At 54.1% G+C, this 19431-nt stretch overlaps 6 protein-coding genes across 6 annotated transcripts; 4 read left to right on the forward strand and 2 right to left on the reverse strand.

Moving 5' to 3' along the window:
- Nucleotides 1–785: 785 nt before the first annotated feature.
- Nucleotides 786–3000, reverse strand: BGZ61DRAFT_536020 (uncharacterized protein; the record flags this gene model as incomplete). The annotated part of the gene is made up of 2 exons (XM_046254335.1): nt 786–1662; nt 1721–3000. The coding sequence occupies 2 exons, from the start codon at nt 2998–3000 to the stop codon at nt 786–788; spliced, it is 2157 nt and encodes a 718-aa protein (XP_046100379.1).
- Nucleotides 3001–3091: 91 nt separating this feature from the next.
- Nucleotides 3092–4314, reverse strand: BGZ61DRAFT_457551 (uncharacterized protein). The gene is made up of 3 exons (XM_046246663.1): nt 3925–4314; nt 3542–3860; nt 3092–3482 (listed from the first exon to the last, which is right to left on the reverse strand). Exons 1-3 carry the CDS (start codon nt 3984–3986, stop codon nt 3390–3392), a joined length of 474 nt encoding a protein of 157 aa, XP_046100380.1. The 5' UTR covers nt 3987–4314; the 3' UTR covers nt 3092–3389.
- Nucleotides 4315–4865: 551 nt separating this feature from the next.
- BGZ61DRAFT_360141 (uncharacterized protein) lies at nt 4866–6536 on the forward strand (the record flags this gene model as incomplete). Its single annotated transcript, XM_046241139.1, has 1 exon — nt 4866–6536. The coding sequence occupies one exon, from the start codon at nt 4866–4868 to the stop codon at nt 6534–6536; it is 1671 nt and encodes a 556-aa protein (XP_046100381.1).
- A 724-nt stretch (nt 6537–7260) lies between these two features.
- On the forward strand, nt 7261–8309 carry BGZ61DRAFT_536023 (ribosomal family S4e-domain-containing protein; the record flags this gene model as incomplete). The annotated part of the gene is made up of 3 exons (XM_046254336.1): nt 7261–7274; nt 7407–7829; nt 7967–8309. The coding sequence occupies 3 exons, from the start codon at nt 7261–7263 to the stop codon at nt 8307–8309; spliced, it is 780 nt and encodes a 259-aa protein (XP_046100382.1).
- Nucleotides 8310–11471: 3162 nt separating this feature from the next.
- Nucleotides 11472–14461, forward strand: BGZ61DRAFT_457557 (FAD-linked oxidase-like protein). Its single transcript, XM_046246664.1, has 5 exons — nt 11472–12260; nt 12341–12740; nt 12797–13015; nt 13091–13489; nt 13539–14461. Exons 1-5 carry the CDS (start codon nt 11970–11972, stop codon nt 13973–13975), a joined length of 1746 nt encoding a protein of 581 aa, XP_046100383.1. The 5' UTR covers nt 11472–11969; the 3' UTR covers nt 13976–14461.
- A 598-nt stretch (nt 14462–15059) lies between these two features.
- Nucleotides 15060–19224, forward strand: BGZ61DRAFT_520628 (RNA dependent RNA polymerase-domain-containing protein; the record flags this gene model as incomplete). Its single annotated transcript, XM_046252459.1, has 2 exons — nt 15060–18063; nt 18113–19224. The coding sequence occupies 2 exons, from the start codon at nt 15060–15062 to the stop codon at nt 19222–19224; spliced, it is 4116 nt and encodes a 1371-aa protein (XP_046100384.1).
- Nucleotides 19225–19431: the final 207 nt, after the last annotated feature.

Here is a 19431-nt window from a genome sequence, read left to right on the forward strand (position 1 = left end):
TCTTCTCTTTCCCCGACATTGGGCCCGACGGATTGGCGTTTGTGTCGGCGGCCTCAAAACCAAAAGAAAGATTCTTTATTCATTCACCTTACAATATTGTCCGCTCTCCTTTTCTACTACTGTGCATTCTCCCCACATATACACGCCGCGCGAGAATTCAGGTGTTACTGGCTCCTTGCAGGCCGAGGGTCATCGTTACGACCGACTCTCGACCTCGACAGATCCAACCATGGTCAAATACGTGGAAGGCGGCGGAAATGGGGAGAAGTAGGAAGATAAAACTACCAAGGGTTTCAAAAGAAGAATGCAGGGAATGTATAAGGATATGTGCTGGTGCAGCTGTAGATTAGTGTCCGGGCGACGTCTCTTTTTCTCTTGACTTTTTTTATCAAGTCCCAATCGATTTTTTAACGTCTTTTCTTAAACATACTTTCTCGGTTCTCTTGGCGGCTTTTTGATGGTGTGTGTTGTGTATTGCGCTGGTCTTAACCAAGTGTCTGGCGACGGTCAAAATTGATCAATAAAATGGGAATACCGTGTGCCCTATATAACATCTGTCTCGAGTCTTATCCTTCCCTCCGGTCCCCCGTGAAAGCAATCTACCGCCCTAATTCATCAAAGTTCCAAGACGCCTGTTCTCGTCACAAACATGGATACCAATGAGCCCAAGATGGCTCATACAAGAAATATACTACATAGCACGCATCCTATCATATTCTGAAAAGCCCCGTATCTCCCCCCGAGGAGAGGATGGGCGTCCTTAATCCGCCAGAATTCCGTGACCCTCAGGGGGAACCAATATATTCCGTATTCACGGCCTGACCGTCCGCGTCAATATCGGATTCCTTGCGGTAAGGGTTCTTGCCGAGACTGATGAGGCGGTCGATCTCTTTCTTACCCAGGGCGACGAGATCGAAGCACGGGGGCATGATGGCGTCGGTCATGAGGTAGTCGACCTTCATGTTGCGGGCCTTGTCGCGATACGCCTGCTGGTTGCGCGGGTGCTCGAACTTGTCGTTGTCGTTGTGCTCCATGGTGGCCCAGGCAGCGTGGCGCTCGCGGATGAGTTGGATGAGGAGCGCGCAGTCGTGGTGGGACCAAACGTGGCGTTGCTTCGCGGATGAGGTGAGTTGATAACGGGCCCTTTGGGAGACCTCAATCTTGGCTCTCTTGAGAGTTTCTAGGTCCGCTTGGGTTGGTTGTGGGACCTGAGATGAGTGGGGGGCTCTTGGGAGGGTGGATCGGACGTGGGAAGCGATTGAAGCAGTCGGGGGAGGCTCAGTTGGCGCGACTCGGGGCCGTTTTGGTGGTGGCATCGACTCAGAGATGGCAGCTCGTTTGCCCTTGTCCACCGGGCGAGTGTCTGTTTCGAACTCATCCTCCTCCTCATCTTCGTCCTGACTTTGAGAAACAAAAGGGTCGCGAGCTTTAGGTCGTCTGGATGCCGATCCAGAGGATTTTATCTGGTCCCTCTCGAGAACAAGAGCTGAAGACGCGGGCAGCGGCGAGGCTAGCAGGTCGGCGTTGGTATGTTCACGATAGTCTCGGGGGGCTCCCGGCCGAGGTGCAACTTGCTGTTGATTTGATGGAGGTGCCATGGAATTTGTTCTTTCTTGGCGATTTAAATAGTTGAATGGGGCATCAGGAACGAATAAACTGGGCCTGCGGAGCGTGTTAGTGATTGTCATGAAAGTGGATGTAGTAGGCGACTTGCCCTAACTCTGCCTGGCTGATCGCTGCTGCTCTAACGATGGGCTGGGATTCTGAGGCGGCATCAGTCTGACTGTCGGCAATTTCTTCCTCCGCATCGACAAATTCTTCCCGCCCTGATTCTTGCTTTGGCTGACTTTGGCTGTACTGTTCCCCCAACATGGCATACATGTCTATGAGCCAAGTTTTCAGGTCATCAAGCAAGCGCACAAGGGGGAACAGCTCCTTAAGCTGCCCGGCCCCGTACGTTTTCTTGTCCTTCTTAATGATAAGAATGAGCTTTGTGATTCTGTCGGAGCATAGCTCCTCAATATTCTCATCACTGTCTTCTCCAAGGCTCTTGAAGGGGCCACGGACAAAGCGTTGGAGATAAGTTTGGCTGTCATCTGGTTCACAGAAGATGTCGGCAATAATCTTAAAGAAATCCGGCTTTTCCACTTGACTGTTGATAACTTCGATCAAGTACCATGTGCGGATGTCGAGAGTGAGCTGGGTATGCTGGAACATTTCTCTGGAAATGATGAAGAGAGAAGGGAAATAGGAGTTGAGTTTGTTCAGCAGAGGAAACGGATCCAATTGTTGGCCTGCTTCCAGATTCAGGACTTCGTCAAGGGCTGTGACAATGTTTGCGCGCACCATGGCCGTTGCCGCTGCCGCAATGACGTCCTCATTCTTGAATATTTCGTGAGCTTGCGCCCAGTCGATGAATGGTGACGTTCTCTTTTCCTCAAAAACCTGCCGGGCACCGACAAATGCGCTCCTCTTAACAGCGACCAGGCCACGGAAGACCGGATCGTCGTAATTTGCGTTTTCAAAGCGTTTCATTAACTCTTCTGTGGTGTTGATCAAATCGGGGAAGAGCTGCTCCATAATCTTATATCTGGTCGCTTCTGCTTCAGGGTCGATGTCATCCTGTTCCTCTTCCTCTTCAATGGTACCGGCTACCACTGGGTCTTCAGTACCGAGCTCTGAGATCTGATCATTCTCTCCAAGCTCTGATTCCTCGTCGACGCCCCTGTGGGGGTTGGTCACAATGCTAGCGACACTGGCAGCACGCCCAACGACACGAGCGCCACGCCGAGGGACCGGATTTGAAAGAAGGCCCTTTGGTTTTGAATCTTCAGGAGTCGGTACAGATGTCTGGCCGCGGGCGGCTTGGGCCTGAGCTGGTTCCGGGTTGGTTGCGCTGGGGGTTGCTGTCTGGCGCGTGCGAGTCGCCCTTCGAGTTCTTGGTGGATCCGGAGCCGAAGCCGGAAGATCCGCGCGTTTTCTTCGATTCCTCGTGTCCATGGCGATATGGAGAGCGATTTACAATGGATATCGGCGATGAGCAAAGATGGCAAAGAGCAACCCCGCGAATCTCTGTTGACGTGTTGCTTTGTTTTGGGTTGTCGCGTTCCGGAGGTTATTCCGTGACCCTAACCCTAACCCTACAGATACAAAAGGCCCGTGCACGGTTAGTGTTGCGGGTGGGTACCTACAGGTACTAGTTCAACTAACAGGGTTGTCATTCGTCGTCTCCGGCCGAGATGGCCATGACGAAATCTCCACGTTTGAGCTTGTTGAGTTGGTTACTTAAGGTAATATTTTGAGGGTTCCTATTTAGAGAATTCATCCATGAGACTTGTTCTTTCAGCATAGTGTTGAAACCAGATCTAAGAGCTTCTGGTCCGACTGTTTTATGTCGTCTTCTTTGCAGCAGCCGCTGCAGGTACCCGGTCGGGACCGAAAAGCCCCAAGAAGTATGCCGATCGCATCAGCAACAAGAAGACCTGTCGTAGCACGCGTTGCAATTAGAGATAAACCATGCAGGGGCCTTTGATATACTTACAGTCATAGCGACGTTTCCCCAGGCCATGGCATTCCATTCTGCAGGATTCAACAGCATATCCTTACCAAGTCCGTAGCTGCTGAATAGGATGTGGCCGATGTCTCCAAGCCAAAGAGCAACGAGGTAGGCTCGAACGACCTTGATCTCGGATGTTGTGTTTAGCACTGCGAGGCCGATAAAGGCTAACAAGAGGTACAGGTTTCCCAGCTCCAAGGCCAGAACTACGCTGTTCTCGGTGATGACGACAGGTTCTGTCTGTGGTATTTGCTCGGCAACGAACCAAGCGGGGTCTGCAATGGCACCAAGGAAACCGGCAACCCTGAGGTGTGATGGGTGAGTGGTTGCTGGGCGAAATAGACAGGGGGAAGAGTGCCGTGGCTTACAGGGAGATTGGTTCGATAATGGTAAAGACCACGCGCGGGATGGTTGGGAGCGAGGATGCCATGATTGGGATGAGACGACGCACGCAAAGTACGACACGAGCAACCGAACCCGGCGACGAGACGAGACGAGACAAGACAAGAGAGGACAAAGATGGAGGAGGAGAAGGCTGGGCGGAAGCTAATTGGACCCTGAGATTGGATTAGATGTTTCCCCGAGACACACTACGTACGTAGTAGTGTGCAATGATGTCGGTGGAGAATAAATGGCCCGGAAGATGGACGGGGCGGGCGTCTGGCCGAGTTGCGTAACTCGGGTTAGAAATAATTCCACCAGCAGTAGCCCGCAGTTGTCGGTGTAGAAGGTCGTACTCCGTGCTCCGTGCTCCGTGCTCCGTGCTCGGTACAAATGAATGCAATGCACGCAGAACTTCACAAGCAAGCTCGGTCGCGGTGGGACCGGGAAGTGCCGGCAGCAGCCAGTGCCAGCGAGGTACATCCAGTCACGGTTCTTTGGTTCCTTGGTTCCTTGGCCCCAGGACACAAGGGCCAAGGCACAAGGCACCTCGGCCGCATCTGGCCGTTAGCGCCGACCAAGGCAAATCCCCTGCTCCGCTAACAGGACGGAAAGCGGATGGGCTGTGGATGGGCGCGGATGGGCGGCCGATGCAAGCTTCACCCACCATGTGGCGATTTCACGTGCTGCCAAACAGAGACAAGCAGGTGAGACCACCGGCGTTAACGACCCAGTCCTCTTTGTTAATCGCTGCCCAGGGCCCGAGATGATTCTGTGATCTGCTGTCTCTCGCCAACTGCCCCGTCTGCGTTTGCGCGCCTGTCCTCTTCTCCCCCCTTCCGCGTCTCTCCTGCACTTCCCGCCTTCCCGCCGCGCCTTGGCTCAACCACTTATACCCAATGCGCCACCCCAATCCCGCGAGCCCACGATGGCCACGATCGAGCCACGCTTGATTCACCTGCTCAACGAGTCGACGACGCCCCAGCTTCCGCATACCGACCTCCCTCCGCTTCACTCTCTGCCCCTCCCAAAGTCCTCGGACCGGCCCTTGCCCCCGCTCGAACCGGACACAAGCCACCGAGGCGACAGACCCGACAGACACGGCGCCGATGGCCAACCGCTGTCCAACCCGGCAGGTCTGCTGTATCTCACCGTCGACGACGGCTCTTTAGATCCCCGGAAGAACAACACTCGCGTAGAGGGGAAGCATGCGGGCACGGCAGCGGCTTTCCCGCTGCGGTTGCTGCTGGGAGAGACTGAGGCTTCGGAATCATCCCACTCGCTCAACAAGATTCTAGACGACAACCTGGACGCTCTAGACGACGCCTCCAACAAGAAACGCCACCGCGGCATGCACGTCAAAGATGATTTTGTCCAACTTCCACAGCCTCTCAAAAAGCAAAAGGCTGCTCAGGCGGCCCCGGTCATGCCACCCATCATCAATGGTCTACACGAGCCCCCACCGCATGCCGCCTTGTTCCCACCCATATCCTCCGACTCCTTCGATGGCAAGGACGGAAATCAAATGAAGCTACTGCACGAACTCAATCAAACGTCCCCGGAAGCCGAGAAAATTAATAATTACAACAAGGCGAGGAAGCGGGCCACGAAACCAAGGAGAAAGTGGTCCGAGGAGGAGACCAATCACCTCTTGTTGGGCGTCAACCGTCATGGAGTTGGAAAATGGACTAGCATTTTGGAAGACGCTGATTTCAAGTTCAACGACCGGACAGCCGGGGATTTGAAGGATAGGTTCAGGACATGTTGTCCGGATGAGCTTCGCAGAAACAAGGCCTCGTTCGGCTCCCAGTCAAGCAAATCGCGAGATTCGAGACAAAAGACCAAAGGCGACACACATCTGGAAAAGATCCTGATAGATGGCGAGGCCTCATTGAACACGGAACCATCAACGGGTAATGACACTGAGACAAACCCAAGACAGAAGAAGAGCCGGGCGCATCGCAAAAAGATGGAGGATCTTGTTGAACTTGGCATACATGGGCCGTTTAAGAAATCCCACCGACGAGAGCGGCGCCCCTTCACGGAACAGGATGACCGAGAGATTTTAGAGGGTCTTAACCAGCATGGACCTGCATGGACTAAGATCCAGCGCGACCCACGCTTCCATCTTGCCACCAGACAACCAACCGATCTGAGAGACCGGGTGCGCAACAAGTACCCTAGCATCTATCACCGTATAGAAAAGGGCACTTTTCAGGCTAACGATGCTGGCCGCGGTAACGACATCATGGAACCGTCGATCAACATGTCGATCAACAACTCTTTCCAGCCGTCAAACACCACTCTTGAGCTACAAATGAACCCCGCAGCTTCAAGGGAGGACTTGCCTCGATGGCCCCTTCAACGGGTGGACGCACTTGAGAGCTCGCATTCCGGCCAAGGATTCGAATTTGGAGAGTCGGCAACTCCTCAATTTATGGGAGGGGAGATGGACATATCGAGACTCTTACTTGATGACGCCCAGATCTCCCAAGGAATCTCGCGGATGGGCGTCGAGTCCTCTGGCACCACACTCTCAGAGTCGCGCCGGGAAGGCCTTGGAAAAACCACAGAGAGGGCAAAACATACCGTAAAATAAGAGACTGACAACGATTACGGGATTAGCTGCTGGGTGGATTATGAGCGCTCCGTTCGGGACAGGAATTGGAACAGGAGTTGGGATTTCGACTTGTACAAGCAACGTTTGGGCGCACGTAGATTTGGGACATCACAGCAGGACAGCACACGCTGATCGTCGGTCATTGAAATGGGTTTGAGAATATATATAGGCGGTAATCACTGGAAGGAAACACGGATGCCTCGCTGGCAAAAAAAAAGGTATTGGACTCGGTACTGTAGATGCATGAGCGGCAATGAGACGATGAAATGGGCCTGGGTCATGGGTGAGAGGTAGTTTAGTGTGGAGTACCACAGAATCCCACAGTCAAGAACACCACAATAAACACCCGATGATGATGAACGGAATTAGGCGTAATCATTGCGCAGCTGTTAGATGATACGTACATCAAGTACTTCTCACTTGCCTCATCCAATTCGTGGCTGTAAATGCAGCCAGCCTTCAACGCAGGCTAAAAGCTGGGGTCCTGCATTGGGTACCTATTCGAGCCAGGCCCATACAGCAGTCAGATGACCAGGCACGTGATCCACAACATTTCACTCCAGGTGTAGGGCACGAAACCCCCCGCCCGCTAGCGCTCACGAAAAAAAGTGTGGTGCATCATTTCACACTTCGTTCCTCGTCTAGCAGGCCCATCGTCCGTCCATCTTCCTCATCACCGCCGACAAAACAGCCATCCGACACCATGGCCCGCGGAATGTGAGTACCAACATACCATGAGAGGCAGCAATCACTGTACAACCCATCTGCGGATTGCGCAATGATCTCGATCTCGATCTTCTCTCCTCCGCCGCCCTGGCGTCGAAAATACAATCTCTAACCGTCTCATAGCAAGAAGCACCAGAAGCGCCTCAGCGCGCCTTCGCACTGGCTGCTCGACAAACTCTCCGGCACCTACGCTCCCAAGCCCTCTGCCGGTCCTCACAAGCTCCGTGATTGCATGCCTCTGGTCGTCTTCCTCCGAAACCGCCTCAAGTATGCTCTCAACTACCGTGAGACCCGCGCCATCCTCATGCAGCGCCTGATCAAGGTCGATGGCAAGGTCCGCACCGACCAGACCTACCCCACCGGCTTCATGGACGTCATCACCATCGAGAAGACCGGCGAGAGCTTCCGCCTTGTCTACGACACCAAGGGCCGATTCACCGTCCACCGAATCCAGGCCGAGGAGGCCGAGTACAAGCTGGGCAAGGTCAAGCGCGTTCAGCTTGGCCGCGGTGGAATCCCATTCTTGGTCACGCACGATGCACGAACGTGAGTTCTGTCAGACATCATTCAGCCGTTGGATCAAGCTTTGGTCGATTCGATTTACACCGGACGATATTGGAGCTTTATTTGACGGCTGTATGTTCTCCCTCTATACCCCAGTACTGACGAAATTTTCCTCGCAGCATCCGCTACCCCGACCCTTCCATCAAGGTCAACGACACTGTCAAGATTGACCTTGCCAGCGGCAAGATCACCGACTTCATCAAGTTCGACACTGGCGCCGTCGCCATGGTCACTGGTGGTCGTAACATGGGCCGTGTTGGTGTCATCACCCACCGTGAGCGTCACGATGGTGGCTTCAACATCGTCCACATCAAGGATGCCATTGACAACAGCTTCGCCACGCGTGAGAGCAACGTTTTCGTCATTGGCCAGGACAAGCCCTGGGTTTCCCTGCCCAAGGGCAAGGGTGTCAAGCTCACTATTGCCGAGGAGCGTGACCGCCGCCGTGCTCTCTCTCACTAAATACGGCAGGAAAGGAAAATGGCATGTGGACTGGAGTCTCGGATTTGACGTTTGCTTTTACGGCTTTAAACAGGCCTACCCTGGAGATAGCCAGCCCATGGGGCTAACGATAAAAGATGAATTTGAGCCAAGCACAAACGTCTATTCCGAGTTAACCTGTTCTCTCACACTCTGTAACGACATACGCCACGTTGATGCCAATGCTTGTAGCCTGGACATGTTTGACCAGTGTCGTAGTCTCGGCGGTTGTAGGAATGCAGGCCAGCTTCAAATCTCTCTTGGCCCCACATGCTGTAAGTGTCTCGTGTATTTATTGTGTGTCTTGTCCTTGCCTACTCTACCTGTTCCGATGGCCAAGCTACGATGACTGGCCCGGGCTTGAGGCTCGACATGCATATCAAGCGGAACGGGGTTAGTAGTCGCCTACCTTGCAGAGAAGCCGTGGAGAAGCGTGTTTATCCCACTCAGATCGCCAATAGATTGCGTGATTTGATACGGAGAGGGCTTAATAGTGCTAAGATAGGAAATACCCACGCCATAGTGGAGGCCTTGTTGGGTTGAAGACTGAAAGACAGTTGAGCGGGCGTTTGTGGACTGTGTGAACTTGGAAGACGACGTCAACTGATGGATCCATGGCTTCATACTTGCGGTTCGCTTGGGGTGAGAGTGGGGTCAGCCTGTTGGGTTTCCGTGGGGGTAAGTCTTAAGCTAGATTTGTAATGCGGCAGAGAGGACAGGCAAATGGGACGTAAATGGTGCTTGTTTGAAAGGTCGGCTGATGGATGTGCGGGAGTAAAGCTGGCATTTGGCGTTGATGGTGATGGTGATGGTGATGGTGATGGTGCTGGACACTCGTTTCTAAGAGTGCGAGTTTCGAAGCACAGGAGGGCTGGATTCGTTCGCAACTTCGGCCTCCACGTCTCTCTCTCTAGTTGGCTCGAGTACTTACTCGGCCAGGAGAGTTTCTGACGGCGAGAATGAATGCAACCTCATACAGGCACGTGGACATGCAGGGTGGGGTGCTTGCATCTGGAAGCCCGATGCTAGACGATGGCAAAGCCGGCGTTGGTGGGCACGGAGGGCCGAGAGTATTGCTGATGACTGCATATGTATGCATCTTACCTTCGGTACCAGACGGACAGCAGAATACGGTCTCGGTGTGCCAGTCGGTGAGATGTTCTGGAGCAGCCAGTGATCAATCCCGCAGGTCCTGGAAGGGTCGGTCAGAGCCCCTGGTTCCTACATGGCCACCGATGTCTCTCTTTCGTACGAGGGGGATGGTGGGCGTCTGAATTTTAAGTACCCCCCCCCCCAAAGCTCCAAGGCTGCATGTGGCCGTGTTGGGACGTTGTGGTTTGGGTGTCTTGCGCCCCGGGATCAAGGATGGTCAGAGGGGCGCAGAGGGCCGGGCGCCGGCCGAGGGAGACGCTTCGGAATTGGCAGGCCGCGTGAGGGAATTTCGAAAGATGACTGGTGGTTTACGACGTGTTGTGAGGCTTCGGTGATACGGCTGGACTAACGGAGTTGTTAGACTGCATCCAAGGACAAATGATGGGATCAAAATGTCACCGTCTTGAGGTGGGACAAGGCGATTTGACGTGTGGATGCATGTTCTATGTATGACCACGACCACCTTGGCCTCGGCCTATACCTTCCGGCTCCGCAGTGGGACAACGGACGCCCTGGTCACCGGTCTCCAAAACCGCGGAGCATTGGCCCGAAAATCTTGGTCTGCAACTTGTTGATGAGAAGGGGCAAGTCAGTTGACCCGTGGCTTGGATGGGTGTGGCAAGTTGTGCATCACTTCCCCGTACGACTTGCTCGGCGCTCCCAATTGGGCGGACGGCAGAGACGAATTGGATCTGGGGGAAACGAGGCGTCGGGATAATTTGATGGGGGGATGCGGCAGGGTCCCTAGTCATTCTGAAAAGCGCCAGATGACCAGAGGAGAATGGAGAAGGAAGAAGGGAGCGTAGTGCGTTTTCGTGTATTTCGTACTGTACGTACGTAGGAGAGGAGAGGAGAGGAGAGGAGAGGAGAGGAGAGGAGAGGAGAGGAGAGGAGAGGAGAGGAGAGGAGAGGAGAGGAGAGGAGAGGAGAGGAGAGGAGAGGAGAGGAGAGGAGAGGAGTCGGTTGTGTTGGTTGTTTGAACCCCACGTCCGAGATTAGAATTGGTGATAGTGATGCTGGCACTGACACGGAGACTCAGGCTGGACATTGATATCGAGGCTCAAAACGCTCAAAATACTATGTAGAGCCTAGCTCGGCCAGGGATCACCAAACAAGCTTGTGAACAAGTCGACCCGCCCCCAAGTTTCCAAGTTTCCCACCTCCAACTCGGCGTCGAGTTTCCAATCCGCCAGAAACCGGTGGCCGGGGCGACTTGGAGCTATTTACCCCTCTCACAGCACGCCTCCTGCGTTAAGCGGACCAAGCTGCAGGGGGGGCAAAAGCAAGAAAAAAACAAAAGGCCATGGTTTTATTCTTACGCCCCGAGGCTTGCTTTTGCTGGTTTTCTTGACTAAGAGCACATGCACACACGCACGCCGAATTCCTCGTGATAGGTTCCCGCCGCGGCGCCCCCCGCGATTTCCACGGGCATGGACCCTTGAGAGTCGAGCCCGAGGCGGCGTTGCCATGTTAGCCAGGCGGATGGATGCACGCGAGCACCCAGAAGCGGACGATGCGTTGCAAAGCGTCTCACGCACATTCGCTGCCTGTGACTCCGCTGTGCCGAAAGCCTCATTAGCTGAGGGTTTGTTTTTGGGGCTAATTTTCCCTCTTCTTTCTTGCTTGCAGTCGTGTTCGATCTCCAGCGGGGGGGGAGCATGCCACATCCGTGGGGATGACCGGGAAGCCCCATGCTCTCTGATCTACCTCCGCGAAGGGCGAATGGGTTTTCCGACAATGGCGGTTTGCATTGCATCGGCCAGACTAATTCTCGTAGATGGATGAAAAAAAATAAGCCCCCCTCATCTCCACCCCCAGACCTAAAGACCCGCGTGCGACGGACTGCTGGACTTGGAATGGGACTTGGCTGGGTTGGGCTGGGCTGGTCTGGCCTGGACGCGGACGGAAGTAGTAGGCGATTAATTACTTATATGTATGTACCCCCATCGTGACCCCGTTCCGAGTTCTGTTTCTGGGTCCTGCGTTTCCCCCTTGGCTCTCGGAGGTGCTTTTCTTTTTCTTTATTAGGTGCATGTGTCTCCGTCATCGTCATCTTTCCGGCATTTCTCTAGCATTCCCCCCAGGGTGTTTCAATTTCCTTCCTTTAAACGACACGGGATTCGTATTCCAGCGTGGACTGTTTTCATCGTCCCAGGAATAAGTCACTGCTGCTGCGTCGTATCGTATCGTCGAATCTTTGTGACCGGGTGCACTTGAAGCACGGATCACGAGTTTTCTCTGGGCGCCATTTCCAGAACGGGGCTGCGCGGGGTGCAAAAGTCGACGACGTTTGCAAAAGCCTCAAAGCGGAGCCGAAGCACCGCCGGCGTGGCCTCGTGCAAGAAGCCCCGTGTGTGTTCGGTTATCTGATCTCTTTGCGGGTCCCACTCCATTGCCAATTGCGGGCCGAAGACTCACAACCAAACGTCGTCCATCGGAGCCCAATTTCAACTCGATTTGAACACAAGAGTCAACTCGTCGTGCATAATCATGTCGTCCAGATGCTGTGCCCGAGCCTTGTTGGGCCGCGGTTCTAGGAGGACTAATGTCCGGCATGGTTTTGCGACTACATCCCGGCGCCCCGGCGCCGATCCCGCCGCGTCCCGGCCCGTCGACTCCAACAAAACCTCGGGGTGGTCCGGCCTCAGGGTCTTAGCTGTGGCCGCCGGCGCTGGCACCGTTGGCTGGGGTCTTGCCAGCATAAATGGCCAGGGCGACGCAAAGGCTTTCTTTAGTGGAAAATCTGCATCTCGTTACGCGACTTTGCCTGAGATGGAAGAGGTAAGCTTATTGCGAACACATCCCATACATACAACAAGAGGTGAGCCTGCGGGAAAAGCTCATGTCTGACACTATTCAAGGCGATCCGGATGATTGAGTCCGAGATTGGCATCGAGGACATCATCTCCACCGACGCAGATGACCTACACGCGCATGGCTTCTCGGAGTGGTCCTCGGTCAACCTGGACACGCTGCCCGTGGCAGTGGCATACCCGCGAAATACGGAGCAGGTGTCGACCATTGCGCGCATCTGCCACCAGTACCGCGTGCCCATCATCCCCTATTCGGGCGGTTCCAGCTTGGAAGGCAACTTCTCTGCTCCTTATGGAGGAGTTAGTGTCGACTTTGCCTACATGAACGAGATAATCCAGTTCAACAAGGAGGACATGGACATTGTCGTGCAGCCCAGCATTGGGTGGCAGGACCTCAATGTCAAGTTGGCCAAGATGGAAAGCGGCCTCTTCTTCCCCATCGACCCTGGTAGGTCTGATAGATGAAGCCTCCCCAGCGTCAATAGGTAACTAACACGGTTGTAGGCCCAAGCGCCAAGATTGGAGGCATGATCGGAACAAACTGCTCTGGAACCAACGCTGTGAGATATGGCACGATGAAGGATTGGGTCATCAACTTGACTGTCGTTCTTGCGGACGGACGCATCATCAAGACGCGAAGGAGGCCCAGGAAGTCGTCGGCCGGATACAACCTCAACTCGTTGTTTGTTGGATCTGAGGGCACCTTAGGCCTGGTGACAGAAGGTATGTGAAGGCGAAATCAGGGATATAAAGGGATGGGGATTTCGTTCGTCAGACATCCGAACTAACCTTCAACAGCTACCCTTAAACTAGCCGTGGTTCCGGAACAGTATTCTGTCGCCGTCGTAACTTTCCCTTCCATCCGCGACGCCGCAGCGGCTGCCGCGGGTGTCATGCAGACGGGCGTGCCTATCGCGGCCATGGAGATCATGGATGAGGTGCAGATGAAGGTGGTCAACCTGGGTGGCGCCACGGCTCCGCGGGTCTGGAAAGAGGCGCCGACACTCTTCTTTAAGTTCTCGGGCACCAAGGAAGGCGTTCGCGAGGCCGTCACGCGCGTGCAGAAGATCACGGCCGCCAACAAGGGCGGCAACTTCGAGTTTGCGCGTGACGAGCGCGAGCAGGCGCTGCTGTGGTCGGCTCGCAAGGAGTCGTTATGGTCGATGCTCTCGCTGAGGAAACACGGCGAAGAGACTTGTAAGTGATTCTGCGTCGAATGGGTTGGATTGGCGCTAATATAAAACAGGGAGCACCGACGTGGCGGTTCCCTTCAGCCGTCTTGCCGACATCATCGAGGTGAGCAAGAAGGAGATGGACGACCTGGGCCTGTTCGCGAGCATCCTGGGCCACATCGGCGACGGCAACTTCCACGAGAGCATCATGTACAACAGGGAGATCCCCGGCGAGCGCGAAAAGGTCGAGAAGTGCGTCAAGAACATGGTGAAGCGCGCGTTGGACATGGAGGGCACCTGCACGGGCGAGCACGGCATCGGCTGGGGCAAGAAGGAGAGCCTGCTGTGGGAGGTCGGCCCGGAGACGTTGGCCGTCATGGGCTCGCTGAAGGGCTCGCTGGATCCGCGCTGGGTCATGAACCCGGGCAAGATTGTCGACGTGCCCTGGCTGCGCGTCCAGTATCCGGGGTCGGACACAGCCGTGACCCCGGTGAGGAGACTCTCCAAGTGAGTTGGTGATGGGCATCGTGGTGTTGAAGAAAAAAGGGGCGACGGTTTGGTCCAGGGCGTAGTCAATGGCGAAGGCATAATGAGGGAGGGCAATTAGAAGTATCGTGGATAGATTCACTTTTGCATAATGTAGTAGGAGTCAGTCATGGTCATTGGGGAGGAATGGTAGCAAATTGGCATCTCGGTATTGGGCACTGGTCTAGGGTAGGCGGCATCACCAGGAACCACAACATTCTCTCAAAGCAACGCAAAACAGGTGACGGTAAGGTTAGTATGGTGAGATACAGTGTATGTTTATCTATGCTCGCGTACTTGAAAACAGGGTTGTCTAAAACCGAATCCTCGGGGATCCTGTACCTGGCGTTGTCAACCATCCCTCTTGTTTTCCTAGGTTCCACTCAAGCACAACCACATGGCCATAGTTACATCGCACAATCCACCGGTACGACGGTTTGGGCCGAAACTAACTGCACCCGCCGTATTGAGAGAGAACATGTTCGGGCGTAACGGAGATGACTCAAAAGTGGGTTGAGACAGTTTGTCAATCAAACACTGCAGAGTGAGAGCAATCAAGCAAACGCCGCGGCCAAGGTAATACATCCCCTAGGCTCCACTTCACAACCACCACGTAATGGCGGTCTGTTCTTCTCTGGACCGTTGATTGGTATTGAGAAAATAGCAAATATAGATTGAGAGGGTTTGTGGACAAACACACTCAGTAGCGCTTGCTTGTATCGGATACCTGCAACGGGTTGACCGCGTCCCTTACCCACTCCATTGGCCGTCAACAATCTTTCCTCTCGCAAATTTCTCCCAAAATCTTCGGCTCTCCCTTTGCATGCCTGAATATCTAACACGAGATTCCGTGCGTCGAGGGCCTTATCTATAACATCCGTGAATCACTGTTCGGAAGGGCGGTAAGATCGAACTACATCACCTCGCTCTTGCGCCTTCGCCTTCGTCGTCCTTCCCTCTTTATTCTTACTTCATCTTAACATGACAGAATAAGGAGCCTACCTTATGTAAAGTCTTCTCTTGTTCGCCCTGGAAGAACCTAAGCTAACCAATGCCTGCTAGACTTCAAGATGGACTCCCCGCGACCATCCCCTCGCCTGTCTCCTCGCTCACCTCAACACCATGCTCGTGGACGACCCCGAGGCGGCAGATTCAATAGAACAAGTCCGACGAGAAGACAGAACACACCGCCAACACCAAACCAAGAGCAGTCTCAGACACCCAATGCCTTTACTGCACAACCTTCCACAGAGTGGCAGACATGGCCAGAGTTCAACGTCCGCTTGGACAACCTGCCCATTGGCGTGACCACGAAACATCTCTGGGATTGGTTTTCCCAAGAGGGCGAAATCGTCTACATGGACATCTTCGAGAATCGACATGCGATGGGAACGATGGCGGCCAAGATCAGGTTCGAGCCGCCCCCGAAGCGAGACTTTTGGACACAGCGCACCTACTGCGTTGCCCATCCGGACAGTCGTCGCTACCCAAACGGTCTCGCCATCGCTGTTATGCCGTGGAGAGCTGTCCCCGACCGTTGGATTCAGAGTCCAGTTTGTCCAGACCGTCAGCATCCTGTCAGGATCATTGTTCTTCCCCTTGCTATTCAGTTTGGAAGCCTAGTCGGCCCTGACACCATGAAGATCATGAAGTCCTTGTCCGCCACCATTGGCGACACAAGCCTCAAGATTGAACTTGACCTCAGGCGTAAATGCCTGACAGCTTTTTTCCCAATGGAGGTTGAATATCGAGGTAGCAGGCAAACTCGGCAATACAAGTTTGTCGTCGAATTCACCTCGTTGAAAGAGGTTCGTCAAACTTCCGAAGACGCCGGTATTGCCCTTATACTGCCTTTGAAGTGTGCCCCGAAATACTACTGGAAAAACCCAGACCCTAGGTCAACGCTATCGGACGCGGTCCCGAGTTGGGGGGCATCTGAGGCATGGTGTAGAGCAACGGATATTCTTGAGCAAATTGGAAGCCCGTTGAAACACTCCGTTGCCTTGCACACAACTTACGATGACCCGGGGTTTATCGACATTGGCCGCTGGACTGCCGTTCGGTTTGTTCTTGGCGGGAAATCGGACGAAGTCGCCATTGTCAACCGACAGCTTACGAGCGCCCTCGAAGATTTCAACATCGTCAGCCAGGCCAGCAGCGATTTCCAGGCGATCCCTGGCGAGAAGCCGGAGCTATGGAGCCATCTTGAGCACCCTCCAATGGTGGAGGACGGAAATGCTCTGCATCTCCTCGGGCTGTCGGCGGGTCCTGCGACGCAGGTGCCCTTTGAAGTTCGCTATCAGCTTGAGGTTTGCATCTCACGCGGAATCCTCAATGAGCATTGCATTACGGTTGAGTTCCTGAAGGAGTTGGCCGGCATGGACGCTACAAAGGCAAGGCTGATCCTCGAATACTTGGCCGACCAGGGTGAATCGGTCCAAGATCCGATGAGTGTTTTCAAGAATCCAGATGCGCTTGCTTATTTCCCCAGCGTCAAAGTCCCCCACTACTGTGCTCTCATGAGAAAGGCCGTAGTCACACCAACCACGATCCGCTTCAACACGCCAACTGTGGAGATGTCAAACCGCGTCTTGCGCAGATATAACAACATCCACGATCGCTTCTTGAGAATCCAATTTATGGACGAGCAAGAAAGTGGCCGAATCACGGTTAACAAGGACCAGAACGAGGATATTTGGAAACGGCTGTTGCGGACGCTTTTCCAGGGTATTCGGATTGGTGACCGAGTGTACGAGTTCCTTGCATTTGGCAGTTCTCAGCTCAGACAGTGCGGCGCATACTTCTTCTGCCCAACAGACCACGTCTCGTGTGACGATATTCGCAAGTGGATGGGCCAATTTGATCACATCAAGATCATTGCCAAGTACTCTGCGCGACTGGGCCAGTGCTTGTCGACCACCAGAGAGGTCAGAGGCATCTCCGTTCCTTCTATCCAACCCATTGAAGACATCGAGAGAAACGGATACTGCTTCACCGATGGAGTCGGCAAGATCTCTCCATTCATTGCTCAAATGGTCATAGAGGACGTTGGCCTCGACGTCTTTGACCAGCCGTCGGCATTCCAGTTCCGCATGGGCGGCTGCAAAGGCGTTCTCACCGTGTGGCCAGATGCAAAGGGTACAGAGGTTCACGTGCGCGAATCACAGGAGAAATTCAAGGCGGAATACAACGGGCTCGAGATTATTCGCTGCGCCAAGTTTGCTACCGCTACTCTCAACAGGCAGACAATTACCATTCTCGAGAGCCTCGGCGTGCCTATCTCAGCCTTCAAGAACTTGCTCGACCATCAACTACACACCTACGAGCTGGCTATGAAAGACAATAAAAGAGCTATTGATCTGCTGAGGAAGTTTGTCGACGAGAACCAGACAACGCTTGCCATTGCCGAGATGATCGAAGCAGACTTCAAGACCAACGAGACCCAGGAGCCGTTTGTTGTCAACGTCCTCAACCTATGGCGATCGTGGTCCCTCAAGTTGCTCAAAGAGAAGGCGAGGATCCAAGTTGAGAAAAGCGCGTTTGTGCTCGGGTGTGTGGACGAGACGAAAACGCTCAGGGGACATTCATCCGCCACCGAGGGCTCCAAGGACAAGGACATAAATAAACTACCCCAGATCTTTCTCCAGATCACCAACTCCAAGGACTACAACAAGACGCGAGTCATCAAGGGCGTGTGCCTTGTTGGCCGCAACCCGTCACTGCACCCGGGTGACATCCGCATCGTCGAGGCCGTGGACGAGCCGAAGTTGCATCATCTCAAGGATGTCGTGGTCTTCCCAGCCACGGGAGATCGTCCGGTTCCCAACATGCTGTCTGGCGGCGACCTTGACGGCGATGACTTCTTCGTCATGTGGGAGTCTAGCCTTATGCCGCGGATTTGGAACTACCCACCAATGGACTACGCAGGCCCCAAGCCTCAACAGTTGGACCGAGATGTCAATGTCAATGACCTCCGAAACTTCTTCGTCATGTATATGAAGAACGATGTGTTGCCGCTGATTGCGTTTGCGCATCTAGCTACCGCAGACAAATATGGGCCAATGTCAAAGAAATGTAAGTTCTTCTGTCACACTTGCAGCATCATCCTAACACCCGGAATTAGGCCTCGAGTTGGCAGATCTCCATTCCAAGGCAGTCGACTACCCCAAGACTGGGGAGCCGGCTATCTTGAGACGAGACCAACACACCAAGCAATGGCCACATTTCATGGAAAAGCAGAATTCGTATCGTTCAAGAAAGGCACTCGGAGTCATATACGACAAAGTCATCAACAAATCGATCCAGTTCAACCCCATCTGGGGTAACCCGTTCGACCAGCGGATCATCAAGCACAAGACACTCACACCTGGAAGCGACATGCTCGAGGCCGCTAGACAAATCAAGTCACAATACGATGTCTCTGTGCGTCGGATTCTCAACCAGCATGATCTCAAGACCGAATTTGAGCTTTGGACGGCGTTTGCCATGTCCAAGGGTCCGATTGGATCCGACTACAAGCGCCAAGAAGAGCTAGGGCGAGAGTATGACGCGTTAAAGCATCGGTTCCGTGATATGTGTTACGGGGCTGCAGGCGGAAAGCATACGGGGCTGATCGACTGCTTTGTTGTGGCCATGTACATTGTTACCGAGGAGGAGACTAAAGCTGCACTATCCGAACTCAACCAAGAATCGATCGACAACATGAGCGACGCCCTGCAGCCGGATGAACTAGAATCGAAAGCGATGCCGCTAATCAGCTTCCCCTGGATCTTTCATTGGGTCCTCATCCGGCTCGTAGGAAGCGATAGCACTAAGGAATCGAGTCAAGTGGCGGATGGTCAGGCGAGACACCAGCCCTTGCAACCACTCGGGGACAAGAAATCGGATAGTGCCCGCGCTGATCACAAGGCCGGCGCAGGAGAGGCGGCGCGGACCGATCTTGGATCTAAAGACCACGTCAACTTGCCAGACGGGATTGTCATCGAACGTGGTCAACCGCTGACGCTCTTTGACCTCCCAGAAGCGGCATCCCTCAGGTCTCCTTCTCTCGATACGGACGAAGGAAAGGCTTCAATGAGACAAAGCCAGCAACCGGGGTTGAATCACAATGGTGGCAATGACGATGGCAGTGGCGGGGAGGTCAATGCTGCCGCCAGGGAAACAGGGTGTGATGCGGCGCAAGAGGAGAGCGCCATGGATCGTCTCGCTCGCCTCGTTGATTGCGGGGGGGAGTGACAGAACTCGGAGACTGGGGGTCAGGGAGCAGCGATTGGGCAGGTTGGTTCAGACAGGGCTCCATGGCTGTTAGAGGTGGCCTTGGGCCGTTCGAGATTCTTGGGAGTTTCACAAAGCGGAGAAATAGAGAGCATCTAACGGGCCGAAGGGGCATAAGAAGAAAGCATTTTGCAGTATCCTGCAGGGCTTCTGGCGCACCCAACCATG

The sequence above is a fragment of the Ilyonectria robusta genome (genome assembly GCF_021365365.1).
Source record: "Ilyonectria robusta strain PMI_751 chromosome Unknown BGZ61scaffold_19, whole genome shotgun sequence".
NCBI classification, from domain to species: domain Eukaryota; kingdom Fungi; phylum Ascomycota; class Sordariomycetes; order Hypocreales; family Nectriaceae; genus Ilyonectria; species Ilyonectria robusta.